This window comes from Corapipo altera, unplaced genomic scaffold (assembly GCF_003945725.1).
Source record: "Corapipo altera isolate COAL_440 unplaced genomic scaffold, ASM394572v1 1, whole genome shotgun sequence".
Classification (NCBI taxonomy): Eukaryota; Metazoa; Chordata; class Aves; order Passeriformes; family Pipridae; genus Corapipo; species Corapipo altera.
In genome coordinates, this window is record NW_020884873.1 from 28165541 (window position 1) to 28181876 (window position 16336).

General features: G+C 37.7%; 1 protein-coding gene across 1 annotated transcript in view; it reads left to right on the plus strand.

The window, feature by feature from the left end:
• The window catches only part of PAWR (pro-apoptotic WT1 regulator), a 77819-nt gene that overhangs the window by 27252 nt on the left and 34231 nt on the right, over positions 1 to 16336 (plus strand). Inside the window, exon 2 of the mRNA XM_027664141.1 lies at positions 13830 to 13958. Coding sequence (XP_027519942.1) covers positions 13830 to 13958 — 129 coding nt within the window. The remainder of the gene's footprint in view (positions 1 to 13829; positions 13959 to 16336) is intronic.

Genomic DNA, 16336 nt, shown 5'->3' on the forward strand with positions numbered 1-16336 from the left:
ATTGCTAATGTGAGGAATGCTTTATGCATATTTTAATGCATTTTTGTATATCTGTGCCAAAAGAGGGGGTAATTCAATACAAATTTCACAAGGAATTAGGCCAGGTCTAATGTTTCCTGTCCTTGTGCTGTCCCTTGTGTTGTGTTTATACACCTGTTGTAATAATAGGGGAAGTGGCAAGACTGAAAATTGACTTTTTTGGGATTTATTGAATTAATTTACAGTGGGATTGGTTCCTGCAAAGGTAAACATTGTACCCAGACAGAAGGATAGGTGGTGCAGGCCCCAGGATGAGTAGAAGATGAGATTGTGCTGTTTGACTGGACTGTCTGTAGGTATTTCTGAATTTATGCTGTTTGTGGTGGACAAGCCACATTAAGTCCAGTTTGTCTTGTCTCTCCATTCTGCTTATTTATATTTGTTGCAGTTTTCTTTCAGTTGCAATAGCCCAGCTGCATGTGGAGCCAAGCTGCAAGAAGGAGCACGTTAATCCACTGTCCTTGACTCCTGATGGGCCTTTTTACCTAAGGGATCATAACATGGGGCTGTGCCGTCATGAGGCATGGTGGTGAAACTCAGTGGTTGGATGGATGAGCTCTTCAGCTCTGTAGTAGTCCTCTTGTTTATACTTCAGAGTAATAGCAGCTGTGCAGATTGCAAGGGGCAAACGATTCTGTAACTTTTACAGCCTGCAGATTCTAGAAGTCACCTTGACCATGTGTCAGAGCTCTGGAATCTGAATCAGTTTGTTTCCCTTTAAAAATAGATGGTGTTTACTATTATCAAGGACACTATTTATATTCCAAAATAATTAATAATGTTAAATATTAGTATGTGCTTTTAGATGAGTACTTCACTATTTGTCCAGTCTGAATTGCTGGAGTTTTAATTTTGTGAGAGTTTCCATGTCCAAGCTGCTTTAGATCTGTGCTTTTACCTGTCTTGCCTGTGCTGATCCTGTAGTTAGCTAGACTAAGATGTACAAAATACTCTTCACTTTTTATAGAGATAGCTTTCTGCTAGTAAATTACCCTGACATGACTTGCAGGTGTCAGGGGAGGTGATGCAGAGGGCTGGTAGATGCCCATGGGCAGGAGCAGGAAAAGAGGGAGAGTTGGAGTATGGCTAAATGGACACACGCTAATTTAAGCTGTTGCGGAACCTCGACCCTTGCCCATCATGTTGTTAAGTTTGTTAGGAATCTTGGGGGAGGAAGCAATCTTGTTTTCTTGGCTGGAAAAAGCAATTGCGGGGGGACATGTGAAAACAAAAAATAGGACATAAAAATAAAATCAAAGCAATGCAGACTTAATTTCAGTATTGAAATAAAGTTTGGCTCAACTTTAGGGTAAAGGTTCAGTTCTGATTGTATCTGCAGTAGTTTCCTTTCTTTAAATTGTCTAGTGTCCTCATACAGTTAGTCATAGATATGCAGAGAGACTTTGTGTTTCCTTGCTCTTCCAAATCTACAGACTAGAATCGTGTGGCAGGGAAGGGGAAGAGTTTTAAATATTTACTGAACAGAGAGCTATTTATATATAGCCTTCTGCTAATTTTTGGTTAGCGCAGGTGCTAAAAGGTTAATAGCTAGTCTATGACTTCTATTGTATCAGGATTTTTTTTTCTAACCTAAAGAAATGGTAATTTCCATTTAAGGAAGAATGTCTGCAGGAGCCAGTGGTATTTACTAACTGCGCCTGTAAAAACATTCCTTTTCACCCTCAGATGCTCACTCAGCCATCTGTTTTCCAAGCGACATTATTACAGGCTTTAGCTTGTAGTCTGAGAAATTAAAAACACGTTTTAATAACATGAATATGAACAACAGAATCCTCATTCCTGACACCTCCTTGGATACTTCTTCACTTGTGCTCCTCTGGCTTGGATTGGAGTACAAGTGTAGCAATGGCAGCGAGATTTACTTTGTTGGGTTTGGTTTGTGCATATCTGTGCATATGTGTGTCCTCCTGTTTACAACATGAAGACCCCTACTGGGGCATCCCTTTCTCTTTGAAAGGTTCTTTTGTCATTGAGATTCTTTAAATGAAGAGAAAAAAAATCTGGTTTTAAGTATTATTTGGCTGTGATAAGTAATTACAGGAGATGAATTGAGCTCTGAATCCCATTTCCAGTGTTGTCAGCTCATAAGAATTCCTCTCCTTGTCCTCTTTGGTCAGAGTGACAGGCTGCCGAGTTGGGCACAGGAATGGCTCAGGGCTGCTCCATGGTAACGAAGTGAATGCTCCTAACCTGTGGTACCTACAGTATGCGTATAATTGTTTACGTTTCTTTTTGCCAGGGAATGGTAAAACTTGAACTACTTTGTGTTTACCACAGTTTGGTGTACAGAAAACAATACATATGAACAGTTTCCATGGTGTAGATGATGCATGTTAACTTGTGTATCAGTTGTAACCTTGACTTCATGCTTTCATTACACAGTAGAAACTGAAGGGGAAGGGGTGTCATAGCCCTTCTGTTCCATCTCTCAGCAAGGCAGACCCTTGCCTTGGGTCTGAAGTGCAGAGCAAATCCATGTCAGCGTGTGGCAAAGTTTCCCAGTCATCATTAATGGGCAGATTCTGGAGTACTTCAGAAAAGAGGACTTTACCCAATATTCCTGTTTTACAATTGAGAAGCACATGTTACAGTTGATGTTCTGAATTAAGATAATAAATACCTTATAAGCTGAAATCTTAATAATTTGCTTGAGCTGCCTGGTCTAAAAAGGTAGATGTGGTGAAATACAAAGAATTGATTGCGGAAGACCTGGCCAAAACTTGCACTATATTGTATGCAAGTAACTCTGTAGCTAAAAAAAACCCCAAAACTTGATCAATCACTCAACAATTAAAGTAACAGTAATAGAAAATTACCTTTTTTGTACAAACACTTCCTGCCCTGCCCAGCGCAGCTGTGTTCTCAGCAACGTGGCCTCAATACTTGTGGCTGCTGCTTGTTCTAGAACAGATGTCTCAAGGATGAAGGACCACCTCCTCCCTAAGATCTTGTTTTATGGTGAAACAACACCTGAAACAACATCTCAGCCTTGGCCATGTTGATCACCATAACTGGTCTGTTCTGGCCTCCAGTCGGGAGGCCTGGAGACACACCATCTATAACGCTGCTGCTTCCTTTGAGAAAGCACGCAGGATCACGCTCGAGGAGAAAAGGCAATGCAGAAAGAATCGTGTCTTGCAGAATATACCATCTAAGGAGTCTTTCTGCTGTGCCTTTTGCAATGGGTCGTGTTTATCTCGTATTGGCCTCATAAGCCACCAGCGCACTTGTAACAAATGTGGATAGAGCCTTCCTAAATCTTCGTTCGTGAAGCCCAGCCATGATGATGATGACAAACACTTCCTGCACTTGTGAATATAAGCTTTTATTTATGCAGCGTTTTCTCTTCTTTATTTATTCGTGCTTTATACTGGTTTGAATTTCTGTAGAAATATCATTGCTCTCTTACGCAAAGTTACAGTCATGTAGGGTTCCAGTGAGTGCAGTTGTTTTGAACAAACTGTGTGACGTGACTAATTCCTCCCATTATGATACAATACTACATTTCCTCACACCTGGATTGATTTGGTTTTGTGTCTGTGCATGTTCTGTGTTCTGAGGTCACCATGTTCAAATGCTGGTTTTGTAGTAAGTTACTTGAAGTTGCTGGTACTGTTTTGTGGACTTAAAGTGTGCTCATGAAATACTCCTTAGCAGCAAAGTCTTGTCTGTCTGCATGTTCCCATCCTGAAGTCCTAGTTTTTCTTACCTACTGGAAGTGGAGTATGTCCAGCTCTTAGACCTGGTAATCAAAATGTCAAAGTTTTTGGATGTGTGCTGTGGGGCAAGTTAGGCAGCTCACTCCAACAGTGACACAAAGACCGCAAAAAGGTACAGTGTGTGGTTTTGCTTCTCAGACCTATTGAAACAGATGTCTCCTTTGCTTCCTTGCTTATTTTTGCTACTGTAATCTCTGTTTACTTGAGTAGCTCTCTCTCACCAGGCATTAGCTACATGTTCTTTCTGTGAGCTTTCCCACAGCTCTGTCTCCCACGCTTTCTCCTTCTCACTCCTCAGTCAATACTATAGTTCCCTCAGTTCCTCACCCAGCTTTTGAATGGGAAGAGTCAAACACCTGCTGAGCCTGGCTCAAGGCTGTATACAGTGCTGACTGCTCAGGTATAAGGGTAACTGCCTGTTTTGTCTAGCCCTTGAATTACTGTGGCAGCTAATCTGCGAATTTCACTTTTAGGAAACTTGAATTAACCCCCTCACGCTTGTGCAACTTTCATATTTTAAAGATACTAATATATTATTAAGTATTTATTACTGTCTGGAACACAACACTCATCCCCCCATCACTAGTGACTTTAGAAAGATATGGATACAAAAGAGCTGTGATTTCTGAGCAGTTTCCATAAGAAACAGGGGTACAAGTGATGGTGACGGAAGACTTTGATACTGTTAATATGTGAGATTGCACTATGGGAACCTAGACTGGATTTCCATCAGGAGCCTTGGACATTGATACATTTATCAAAATAAAATTGTTGGCAAAGCCCCTGAGGAAGAGGACTTCCATCCAAGTACAGCACTAAAGAATGACTTCAGAAGTCTAGGTTGGGAAACAGTTTCTCAGAATTGTCACTAGGATTAATTTGTAGTTACAAAATGTTTTCCCAAGAAATAGTTACAATATTGACTGCTGCAACAACTTTAAACTTTTTTGATCTTACCTGGTTATTGCTGTCCTATCAGGCTTTAGTACCACGTCTGTGCTTTGCCTGCCTACACAACTTTGATCAATGCTGTCTATTCCTGAAATCAGTGCTGAGCACTTCAAAAGTGCTTATTTATTGCCTTGGAAGTCAAATTCAACTTTTTTTTTATCCAAATATGAGTCTATCCTGTTTAAAGTGCTTTTTTGTCAGTGTAGAGTTGTGACAGCCGATAAAGATACAAGGAGTCAGTTATGTGCATGAAAAATGTCGTCTTCTTCCCTCTTCATTTTCTCATCTACTTTTTTATAGCCCTTGCTAGCAGCAAGCAGTATCCTTATTTTAGGTAAGCAAGACTTAATTGATGGGGTTAATAGTGGGTCTGTTAGCTCCCAGGATGGAGATGTTTCGAGTGTATCCTTGATGATAAGGAAGTCAGTACGCAACCCTAATGGAGAAGACAAAGGCAGGCTGTAAAGTTGGTAGGCCTAGGATGTGGGAACTGCAATAAGGCCTTGAGCTTTGCCAAATGTATCGCACATAGATCCTACCAATGAAAATGCTGTTGCTTGCCTACCTAAAATAAGGATACTACTTGCTGCTAGCAAGGGGTATAAAAAAGCAGATGAGAAAATAAAGAGGGAAGAAGACATTTTTCATGCACATAACTTGACTCCTTGTATCTTTATCGGCCGTCACGACTCTACACTGACACTTTTTCAGTACTGCTTCTCCCTTTCTGACCCTCAGTGGAATGTAGTCTATATCTGTCTGGTTAGAACACTTACTAATGTTAAAAATCTAATAAAGCATCTGTGGAGCAAAAAATCTGGTTGATGTTTTTATCAGCTTTTCTATGGATTCAGAAGATCCCACTCTGAAATGAGAAGTGTTGTACAACTCTCAAGAAAGTATTGTGCCAAAGATTTCTTTTTCCTTTGGAATTGGTTCTGAGTATATTGTCTTGGCTTCTCTGTGCTTGGTTGTCATCAGCCTCTTTGGCTTTGTTTAGTTTGACCAATCTCACATCCACTGTGTGTAAACAGTGAATGAGATTCAGTGAGTAGAAGAAAAATGACAATTAACCTGTTAAGCAAGAGAGCAGAAACCTATGAAGGCACTGCATTTTAAAAGAAATTAAATTCAACTTGATATTCAGACAGTATAAATGGCTACAAACTGCATGCTTCAGAGGATAGGACAGTTGAAATACAGTTCCACTAATTAACCTGTTTGATCTCCTTTTAGAACATTCTTCAAGTACTGATCTCATCTTTATTTCCTTTTAGAAGCACCATAGATGTACTACGGAAGAAAACATATATTACATGGTCACATTAAAAGAGATAATTCTGTTTTGAAAATACTGTGCTAATCTCCAAGATTTGTTTCTCTCCCTGTTTTTCTGGCTTTAAAGAGAAGGGTGCTTAGTCTGTATGTCTATTTCTACATGACAATACATCTTTTTCTCTTTTGGAATATTTTTTGTATTTGTTAATTTTGGCAGAAATACATGGCAATGAAAGTCAAAATAATGGTGGCTAGAGACATTTTAACTCCATTATCTAACTGTTGTTTGAGTGGCTTTTGTTCAACCATTGTTTACGTGCTCTCTAATACCAGTATGTCCCAGAATCTTACCTAACACAGGAGCAAGTTTAATAGAAAAACAGTGTAGGTGGGCATCAAGTGTATAAACTATCGCTTGTTTTATGCTAAACAAACCATCGCTTGTTTTCTATACACAAATTCTCTTGCAGTCTGTGGTTGTTGTTTCCTAATGTCTGTGGCATGATGCAAACTGAGAAATATTTCTTCTGTGAACAGTGCAAATATCTTCAACAATTCTCTCTTTTTCCTCCTGGCTGAAACAGGCAAACTTTGTTTTACCAGCTTTCTTCTGCTTGACCACTGTTTTGCGATATTTGTTTCAGATAGGATGCATCATTTCAGAATGTTGATTAGGAGGCTGTAGAGACTGACTCCACTTTTGTATGTATCTGTGATGTTTGAGAACATTTCTGTTACTTTTAGATTCAGGTGTTAAATGCTATTAGTGATTTCTGTGTACAGAATATAACCTTTATTAACTCTGTACCAGAAGTAAACCATTAGCAGAGGAGGGAAAAGACATGTTGTTACTAGCAAAATAGAAGTAAGAAGAGCAGTATGCAAAATTTGAATGAGGATGGGGATGGGATGTCTAATTTCTAATACATAGAGATGTGCTGTATCAGGGCCCTGTAATTCTGGAAGTCAGGTGGCCTGGAACTGCCTGTCTATCATACTCAGCATGAAGAGGATTTGGCTGCTTTTATCTTGACCCCTTTATTTGATGTTGATTTATATTTTCTTTTTAAGAACAAGGAATTGGGACTTCCTTTGGATGAATCATTGTTATATTCATGTAATAATTTTCCCATGGAACAGGTATCAGCAGCGTGATGTCTTTTAAAGGATCTTCAGTCAGTTGTGCTAACCTTGAGTTTGGTATTGAATAGTTTGGTGCTTAATTCTGATAGCTTGCCAATCCATATATTTTAATCTGTCTTTCTCTTTCTGAAAAGGTTATTAATAATGCTAGATAGCTTGTGTTTTGCAAGCTTCTTGTATCCCTGGAATTTTATTCTGTGACTTTAATATCATGTACTAAATAGTTAAATTAAGCATTTCCACCAATCATTCTTGACAAGCCTTGTGATAAAGGATTTTTTGGTGATTAGCGTAAGTTAAACATTTGACTTTTGAACTCATTCTTATGGTATGTTTGAAGACAGTGGTGACCAAACAGTTTATTTTGCTGAAAAACGAACTGCAAACACTGCTGCTTTTTGTTATTCTAATGAGGGATAATTGACATTCTGGTGTTGATCTAGTTGATGTTTCACTTAAAGCTTTAAAAGAATTTGAAATACTTTGTTATTTTGCTCTAATACAGACAAATATGTTGGGTTTTTTTCCAGAAGCATTTCTAAGAGGATTTTAAGACGGTAAATTGCATTTGCTCTGGAATATAATTGAATGTACAAAGTAGGTACTTATAAATTCCCATTATGGGTGAGAAAAGGGTAGAGTTCAAACAAAATATACATATGACTTATAATCAGGAATACTGGGAATTTCGTAGAGCAAGAGATGCGCACTTCAATGATCTCTAAGTGATGCTCGTCTTTTTGGGTTGCTTTGTGGGAGTATTGGTCAAGGATGGGCTCATCCTATGGCTGCAGTCAGCTGTGTGCTGGCCCACCTGCTGGTCACTGACCCATTACTGTGTTCTGATCTGTTTTGATCTTGGATACCAAAGATTCCTGCCTTTCCTCTTCTTCTGTGTTAAAAATCCATGCTTGTGATCATACTAATTGTTGATATTGGACTGCTCCATTTAGATACATAGACTTTTAGAAGTGCACAAAGATCATGCAGATAAGATGTTGGAGTTCAGTATCCTTTTTTGGGCACTCTTAATGTGAGAATTGAAGTCAAGTGTTCTTAAATAAAATACTTTACTGGATAATCCATAAAACTGTTTGTAGGTTTTAGATAGTTCCTAGGAATACCATTAGCTCTTTTCACCTTTATTAGGATGTTTTTAATCTTGTAAAGGAAAGCACCAAGGCAAGTTAAATGTGTTGAAAGGCTTACGTAGTGAAAAAGATGCAAATTTTCCAATTATACTGTTGTTCTAATAAAAGGTTTTATTACTCTAAATCTGTTTTAATTAAATATCCAGGGTGCTATCTGGACATTGTAATAGAAGTGTGTTAAAGTATGATTGAAATCAATGTTCCCAAGGGGGAAAGGTTATATAATCTCAAATCACGGAAGTTTGGGATTTTTGCTTGGTTTTGCTGGGTATTTTTGGAAGTGATGACAGAAGGGTTTGATATGGTGCAAAGAGGTAGGAAGATCATATTTAGGCGATAAGAGAGAGCTGTGCGTGATAAAGTGAGGAAGCATTTGGTTTTCAGTGTTGCAATAAGAAGAGTGATGATAGAGAAATGTGTAAAATACTTGTCTTTTATTTGCTGTTAATTTTCTAGGCTTTTCTGAATGATCAGCCAAGGGAAAGATATTGTTGAATCCCAAAATCTATATTGCCATAGTTAATTGCCTAGGTACGTTTTTTTCCAGAGTTAAAAGTAATTCTTGTCTTGTATTTCTACTGTGGAAGCTTTTAGGAAATGTTTACATTTAATAGAAACGTTTGCAGTTTTACAGCATCTTAAGATGAAGTTGTGATACTGCACTTTGAACTTCTTCTAAACATGGGAAGTGTCTTGTAAAATTTATTTTTTTTTTTCCCTAATTTTTCAGAGTAATTTTGTGGAAGTGAGAAGAAGCCTTGATTTTGTTTTGTCTCCTAGATTATTAACATGGTTAAGTAAAAAAAAAAAAGTCAAGATAACTGACGGTGTTTGTGATGTACAGTTTCCGTTTATTGCCCAATGTGAAGTTGAGCACAGGGTTTTACTGAGAGTGTGTATCTGCTTGCACCTCTTGCTGTACTGGTTAAATATGTTCTTATCTCAAGTGCTCATCATTTTTAAAAAGCTGACTTAGCACAACCGTTCCTGGAGTTCTGCAAAATAAAGAGTTTGAATGGGCTCGTCTCTGGTCCAGGCATAATCAATTGAGCTAATTAAAACTGCTGAAACAAACCTGATTGACTTTTCATGAAACGAACTGAGAAGCTCTTAGTTATGTGCTCGGCCAGCAGAACTGCAAGGCAGAAGCAGGTTGTGCGGGAAGGGGGGATGGGAATAGTGACATTTTGACTCAGCACCATTTCTTGTGGTGAGAGCAGCTTGTGTGTGCTCGGGAACTGACCATCTGCACGTAGGAATACCCCGTATTTTCAGGAGAAGACAGTCCCTCCCCAGTTTTTGCTTGTTCTTAGCAATGCACAAATGTTTATAGAAAGCAAACCAATGAATCATTAGAAGTGTTCTTCATACAATGTCTCCTTTAACTGCAGGCTGGTGGTGTGCTGGAATGTGGGGCTATCTTTGTGGCTGTTTCTTTCATCAGTCTGATTCTTTTGAAATCATTTTATTCTGTATTTTCCATACTAGAGGTTTACAGAAAAATGTTTATACTACAGCTTCAAACATACACTGAAACGCTAGAAAACCTAAAGAATTTTTGTGGATTCCTTATATTGAGATCAGATGTGGGAATGTCATATTGAATATCTACTGTACAAAACTCAGATGATTTTAATGGAAAATAAGAATCTGAAATGGTATGTGCCTAGCAGCAAAATAAAAAGGCAAGGAAAGGGAACGGACAGAGAGAATTATGTAATAGCTCAGAATTACACCTTGGTGGTTATAAGTCCATTTCTCTGCTGTGCTGACAGAGAAAGTAATAGCTGCATTTATGTCTTTTTCAATAACGTGAAACTAGTTTCTAAAGGGAAGTGTAGTATATGAGAGAGCCTGCAATGTAAGCAACACATTAATCCATCTGATTGAAATGTCCTATGGGCTGAGGCAGTTTCAGCTGCAGGGCAGTTTGAAAAAAAAAAAACACAGCAGTTTTTAAAGTGTGTAACAAAACTTTGGACATTTTTAATTTTTTCAATAATAATGTGTCAACTGAAACTTGGGTTTATTGATTTTTATTACTCTAAAAGTTAGCTTAGAATGTAAATGGCAATAATATTGGTGATCAATAACTGAAGATGAAGTGCATAAACAGGATATTTTCAATAGGACAGCTTATTTGATCATGAGTCAAACAGATTTCTTTGTTAAGGTTAATGGTTATTGAAGCAAAACTTAATAACTTTAGTAAAAAGCAGTAAAATGTTTACATTATGTGGTTGTTATCATGTTCATTTGTACTCTGGCTGCATTTCATAGACATGGTTTAAATTGATGTGTGGGTATATGCATATCTGCATGTTTGGGAGGGGAATGTAACCTTTTTGTTAGGGAAATCACGGAAGGTCTTTGACTTGTAATCTGCTTTAGGTCAGGAAGGCTTTGGCAACCCCAAGCAAAATGTGCCACATTGGCTGCAAATGATGAGGATCAACCTGTACCTTGACTCTTCCACCTCATCTGTTACAAGTAATAAAAACCTGCTGCTTCTGTGTTTCTTGCCACTGAAACTTGTGCTGACCTTGGCTGGTGGGGGTGCCTGCTCTGGTGAAGGGAACTAGAGTCGGGAGCAAGCCCCCAGTAACGTTTAAAACAGAGGTTTATAGGCTCCGAATTAGATTTATGTAAACTGTAACTGTTCTATGCTTAGGAAGAAGGCCTTTAACTTTGGAAGTACGAATTATTTGGGGGGATTGAATACTGGTACCGATCAGCAGACTTTGGGCTCTTGGACCTTCCTGAGAAGAAGGAAAAGGATGGCAATGGACATTGCTGGTAAATCCTAGCTGAAAGTGTTTAGTTTAAAATTTTGTGACTAGAACTTTTATATCAGATGACGACATTTTGTTCCTGTCCAAAATTGCTAAGAGAACATTTAGTGACAGGTGATCTTATTTTAAAACAGAACATTCTTCATCACAGACGCAATTGTATTCAGAGAAAAATACTTCTGTGGAACGCTGCTGGTCTCAAGAGAGCTTCTGAGAAGCATGTATCTGAAGGAGAGAATTTGTGAAGAAAGGAGCACTTAGTCACTACTAAGACTTTATTTTTTTACCTAGAGTATTGATATTTTAGCTTTATTCTTTTCCTTAAAGGATGCTGTTCCTTGAAAATGCGAAGATTTTTTGAGGTGTGTGAAGATTACTAGCGTTTTCTGTCTTGAGTTGGATTTATCCTATGCTTTTTAGAGGCTGCTCTTCCAAACTCATTTCAAAGGATCTCTTTCCTTTGAGTTTATTTGGGATCTCTGTTCTCTGATATGAACAACTTGGAGACTGGAAGAAGAATATAAAAGTTTTCCTGTTTTCTCATCATCATGGCTGGGCGTCGCAAACAAAGATTTGGGGAGGGCTCTACCCACATTTGTTACAAGCGCACTGGTGGCTAAAAAGGCCAATACGAGAAAGACGCGTCCGGTTGCAAAAGGCACAGCAGAAAGACTCCTTACTTAGGTGGTATATTCTGCAAGGCACCATTCTTTCTGCATTTCCTGTTTTCTAACACAGTGTCATTCTTCATCTGCATGACATTAGTCATAATTTATATGACACCTTCCAGTATCATATAAATGATATGAGCCTTATAGTTCTTTCTGAACAAGAAAAATCTTCTTTTTGGCTTTGTAAGAGCTGAAGATCAGTCCATTTCTTGTTGCGGTAGGGGCTCATTATTTCTTATTGTGTCACTTTATACTGGATTAGTATGATAATGGGATAAATTAGGATACAGACTCAAGTTTATGTTACCAAAATTTTTAAGCTTTACAGTTTATAAAAGGTAGAGGATGTTGATTTAAAGATCATTTCCTAGAATGTGCCATGACAGTGTTTTGTAAACGCTCTGTTAAAAATGGATCCAGGAGAACTAAATTAAATATTTATAATTATTTTATTAGAAAAGACTTATTAAAAGTTTTTTTAAGGTATAATGATTCAGCCATAATAATCTTTTAAGTGTGTCTTTTCTTAGTGATAGAAGTAGACAGGTCTGCATCAGTTGCATTGACAGGTTAGTTAGAAGTAGACTGGTGAAATTGCATTAATATTGCTGTCATGAGCACTCTGTAGAGAGTTTAAATGGCTTTTATTCAGGTTCACTTTTGTTCACTTTATTATGTTCGCTTTCTGAAACATATACCTTTCTAGTTGGTCAGTTTTCCAGCACTTGTATCACCATAGTGTTTGCTTTGGAGGAGATGAAATTAGTTTTTGATATACTATCGCTATAATAAAACTGGTTTTACTTTTAAAGTTACTGTATTCCAGCATTCTTATTATATGCTTTTGACTAGTTTTGTGCCCTTTGGGTGAGTTGATGCCAGAGACTGTCAGTATGTACTACTCAGAATAGTGACTTTGTTTTTTGTGCGTTAGAAATGTCAACTGAAATAATTTAAAATTCATAATTCATCTTTGTTCTCTGGTAGTCCTGTTCTCTTTTTCTTAAGGTGTTTTACATTAATCTAGAAGCTTTTTCTGATGTCCTAGGCTGGTTAGTTCCTTGTGTTTCTGTAACAATATTTCACACATCTCTTATTTTAATGTAGAGTGTCGACAAACAGCTTCTGATATCATGGTCAGAATTTTTTTTTTAATTAGCTTCATCTGCTTCAAGTTGGTCTTTTAAACATAAGATAGTGGGTTTTTTTTGTTCTGTAAATTTGCGTATGTTAAATTAATAGACTGATCTAGACATAGTTGATTTAGTCCAAACCTAGCTGAGTCCTTACATTTCTACCGTGGCCTTAATATCACTTTGAACTAGACAGAGGGAGTTATACCGATTACTTCTTTTTTTAATTTATTTACTGACTTACTTTTCCTGTCTCTTGCCTGTCAGCAGTCAGTGGTTTAGAAGCTTAATCATTTCAAACCAAGTATTTCAGCAAATCAAATATGAAACATTTGTGTTCAGGAGTCAAAATGTTATATATGTGTTAATTGTTAGTAATTAATGACTAATCAAGTAATATAAAAATGATTTTCAATGGTAAATTTTCAAAGACAAAACTAAAAACAAGGAGGGCAAAATTACAATTGGTGATTGAGATTGACGCTTCAATTTCAGCAGATGCCACTGTGTCAAAAAAGATTAGCGGTTGAGAGAAGAATATGATTAATTCTTGTTTTTTCCTTGTCTGTACTGCCTCAAAACCTCTTACTTGTAAAGGTAATACTATTGCATGTGACAGACAGGATTGTAGAATCATTTAAACGGAAGGAACCTCAGGTGTAGTCCAAGCTCCTTCTCACAGAAGGATTAGCACTGAACTCACACAGCATTGTCTGAAGCTCTTGTCAAGTTGGATCTTGTTTTGATTATTTCTTACTTTTGTGATGAAGAAAAAACAGTTGGAAAGAAGAGCTTTTAAACAATTAAACTTCTCTGAAATATGAAATTAATCTTTGAAAATATTCACTGATGCATGAATTTTTGTGAAATATGGGAAGTATGCGAAGTAACATAGGAAGACTTTTTGATAAGTGAATATTTTTCATTTTAGAGCCTTGATGAGTATGAAGATGACGAAGCAGGGCAGAAGGAACGAAAGAAGGAGGATGCTATTACCCAGCAGAATACGATACAAAATGAGAGTTCCATTGCAGATACCTCTAGCTCATACTTACTCCAGGTGAGATCTTAACACTTGTTCATTTTGATATTTTTCTCAGTTTTAAAACTCATACTGCCTTCTTTTTTGTACTTGTTAACAGTAGATTATACCCAACATGAAGAAAGTTCAGGAGTTGACACATTACTAAAAATGGAGCATTGGGTTCCATTCCTCAAACTCAGCACTGCTGAGACCCAGTTCTGACAAGAGAATCCTATTCTTCTGTAGGGGCATTGAAGGTAATGGTGTCGATGTTCACAGTAGAACTTACTATGTAATGAGAGGAAGAAAAACAGGGAGATTCAAGTGAAAAATACTGACAGGTTTAGAATATTCAGTTAGTTGGAGGTAGACTTTTAAATCAGGACAGACTTTCCTAATTTATTTTGCCAATTAACAAACTTTTAATTATAGATTTTGGGACTTAAGCAACACAGAACCTCCTAGGGAAAACACCTTGCCTCTGCAAAACCTTTTCTCCCTTTTTTTTACTCTCCAGTCCCCTGATTAGACTCATTCCTGCAACCCCCCTCCCCTGACATCAAAGCATTGCCAACTATGCCCAGTACCCCCCTCCATACTACACTACCTGTGGCAAATATTCTGTCTATTCCACGTAGTGCCCTAAGTCTCTTAAGCGAGTCTTTTTTCTCTCCTCTTCTGATACCTAACAGCATGTCCAAATCCAACTGTACAAACTGAGGCCATCCAGCTCTGCCCCTTGACTCCAACAGAGGCAACAGCATGTGCACAGGGAATAAAATACACAGACAAACCAAGCACATGGTTTCACACCACCCATAACCGGAGGGGGCATTGCTGGATTTGCTGGATCTGGATGAACCTTCTTTCTAAAATTTTGCTCAGTCTTTCATATGCTCATGGGTGCTTTTAACATTAAGAATAGCCTAAGGAAAGAAGTCTACAGCTTAATTGCCTGCAATGTGGAGATCAGTCTCCTTTTGTTTAAGTTGAATCTGTCATTTGCAATCTTTTTCCTTGTGATTTCAGCAAGTTGTCCCAGTGCAAGATACAGGGAACAGCTGCTCCCTCTTTATATGACTGAGTGCTGCAGAGAGAGTGTGGCTCCTCTCAGCTGCTGGTTCCTTAGGTTGAAGAATTGTGGTTTATTTAGTTGTTCCTTGTACAGGAGATACTCAGTAATGTTCTATACTTTTCCGGTTTGACTATATTTTGTTTGGTACCTGGAAACAGAACCGATGAAGTGTTCAGTACAGCATACAGTTGTACAGTGATTTAGTGTTGGGTTTGGTTTTGTTCTCTGTTTCTTTTCTGATAATTTCTGATATCTGCCTGTTTGTCTCCTGGGTACTGCATTCACTGCTTATGTTGTGTATGCCTAATCTAACTTAACATTTTGGAGTTATCTTTGAGTGATAATAACAAACTTAGAGGCTGATGCATATGGAAATTTAGAAACATATTTGCCTTTTGTCTCACTTGTGTACACTATGCTTATGTACACTAAATTTAATCTCCTGTTTCACCTCACTGCCACTCCCAATAAAGAAATCCTGCATGTTTTCACAGTTGACCCATATCTTTTCTGTTCAGAATAGCATCTCTGGACAGCTCCTCCCCAAATATATTGAAAAGCACAGGTTCCAGTAGGGGTTCCTATGACACTCTTCAGGGTGCTCCATCCACTGTAAAAGCTAACCATCAGAGTCCACCATTATTTTCTGTCTTTTCTCCAGTGATTTATTCACAAAAGGACATTAGCTCTTATTCTAACTGTAGTTTAAGTTCTTTAAGAGGCTTTGGGGAATGTCTCTGAAATGCACTAGGCTGTCAGTTGAATTTCTCTCCTTGACACTTTTTTATAACTTACAAAAGCTGTATTAGCTTTGTGAAGTATGACTATTCTACAAATGCTCTGGTGACTCTTCCACATGATATTGTATTTATTCACTCATTCCATACTTGTTCTAGGCTTCCTAGCACCACTTTATCCAGTATAAGTATCAAGTTTACTCATCTGTAGTTGTCTGATCTGTTTTAGAATCTTCTTAAAGATGGTGATTATGTTATCCATTGGTACTAGGGCAGTTTTAAATGAGGTTATATATAATCTCTAGTAGTTTAGCTGTTACATTTTTCAGTAACATCAGTTTCTTCAAAGCTAAAGGAGTAAATTAATGCCTCATTTTGGCAAGTAACTTTTTAAAAATTTATTTTATTAATTGGTTTTCATGTTCTACACATGCTTCTGTTGGAAGTAGACCCTTTGAGTCCTCCATGAGGGAGTGCTCTGATGTGAGACTCTTACCATGCTTTTTCAGTGAAGACCAACAAAAATATTTCTGCAGAGAAACTGTCTCCTTTGAGTATGCCTCGCAGAACTGGATCTGTTTGTCTTTGTAGATTTGTCAGGA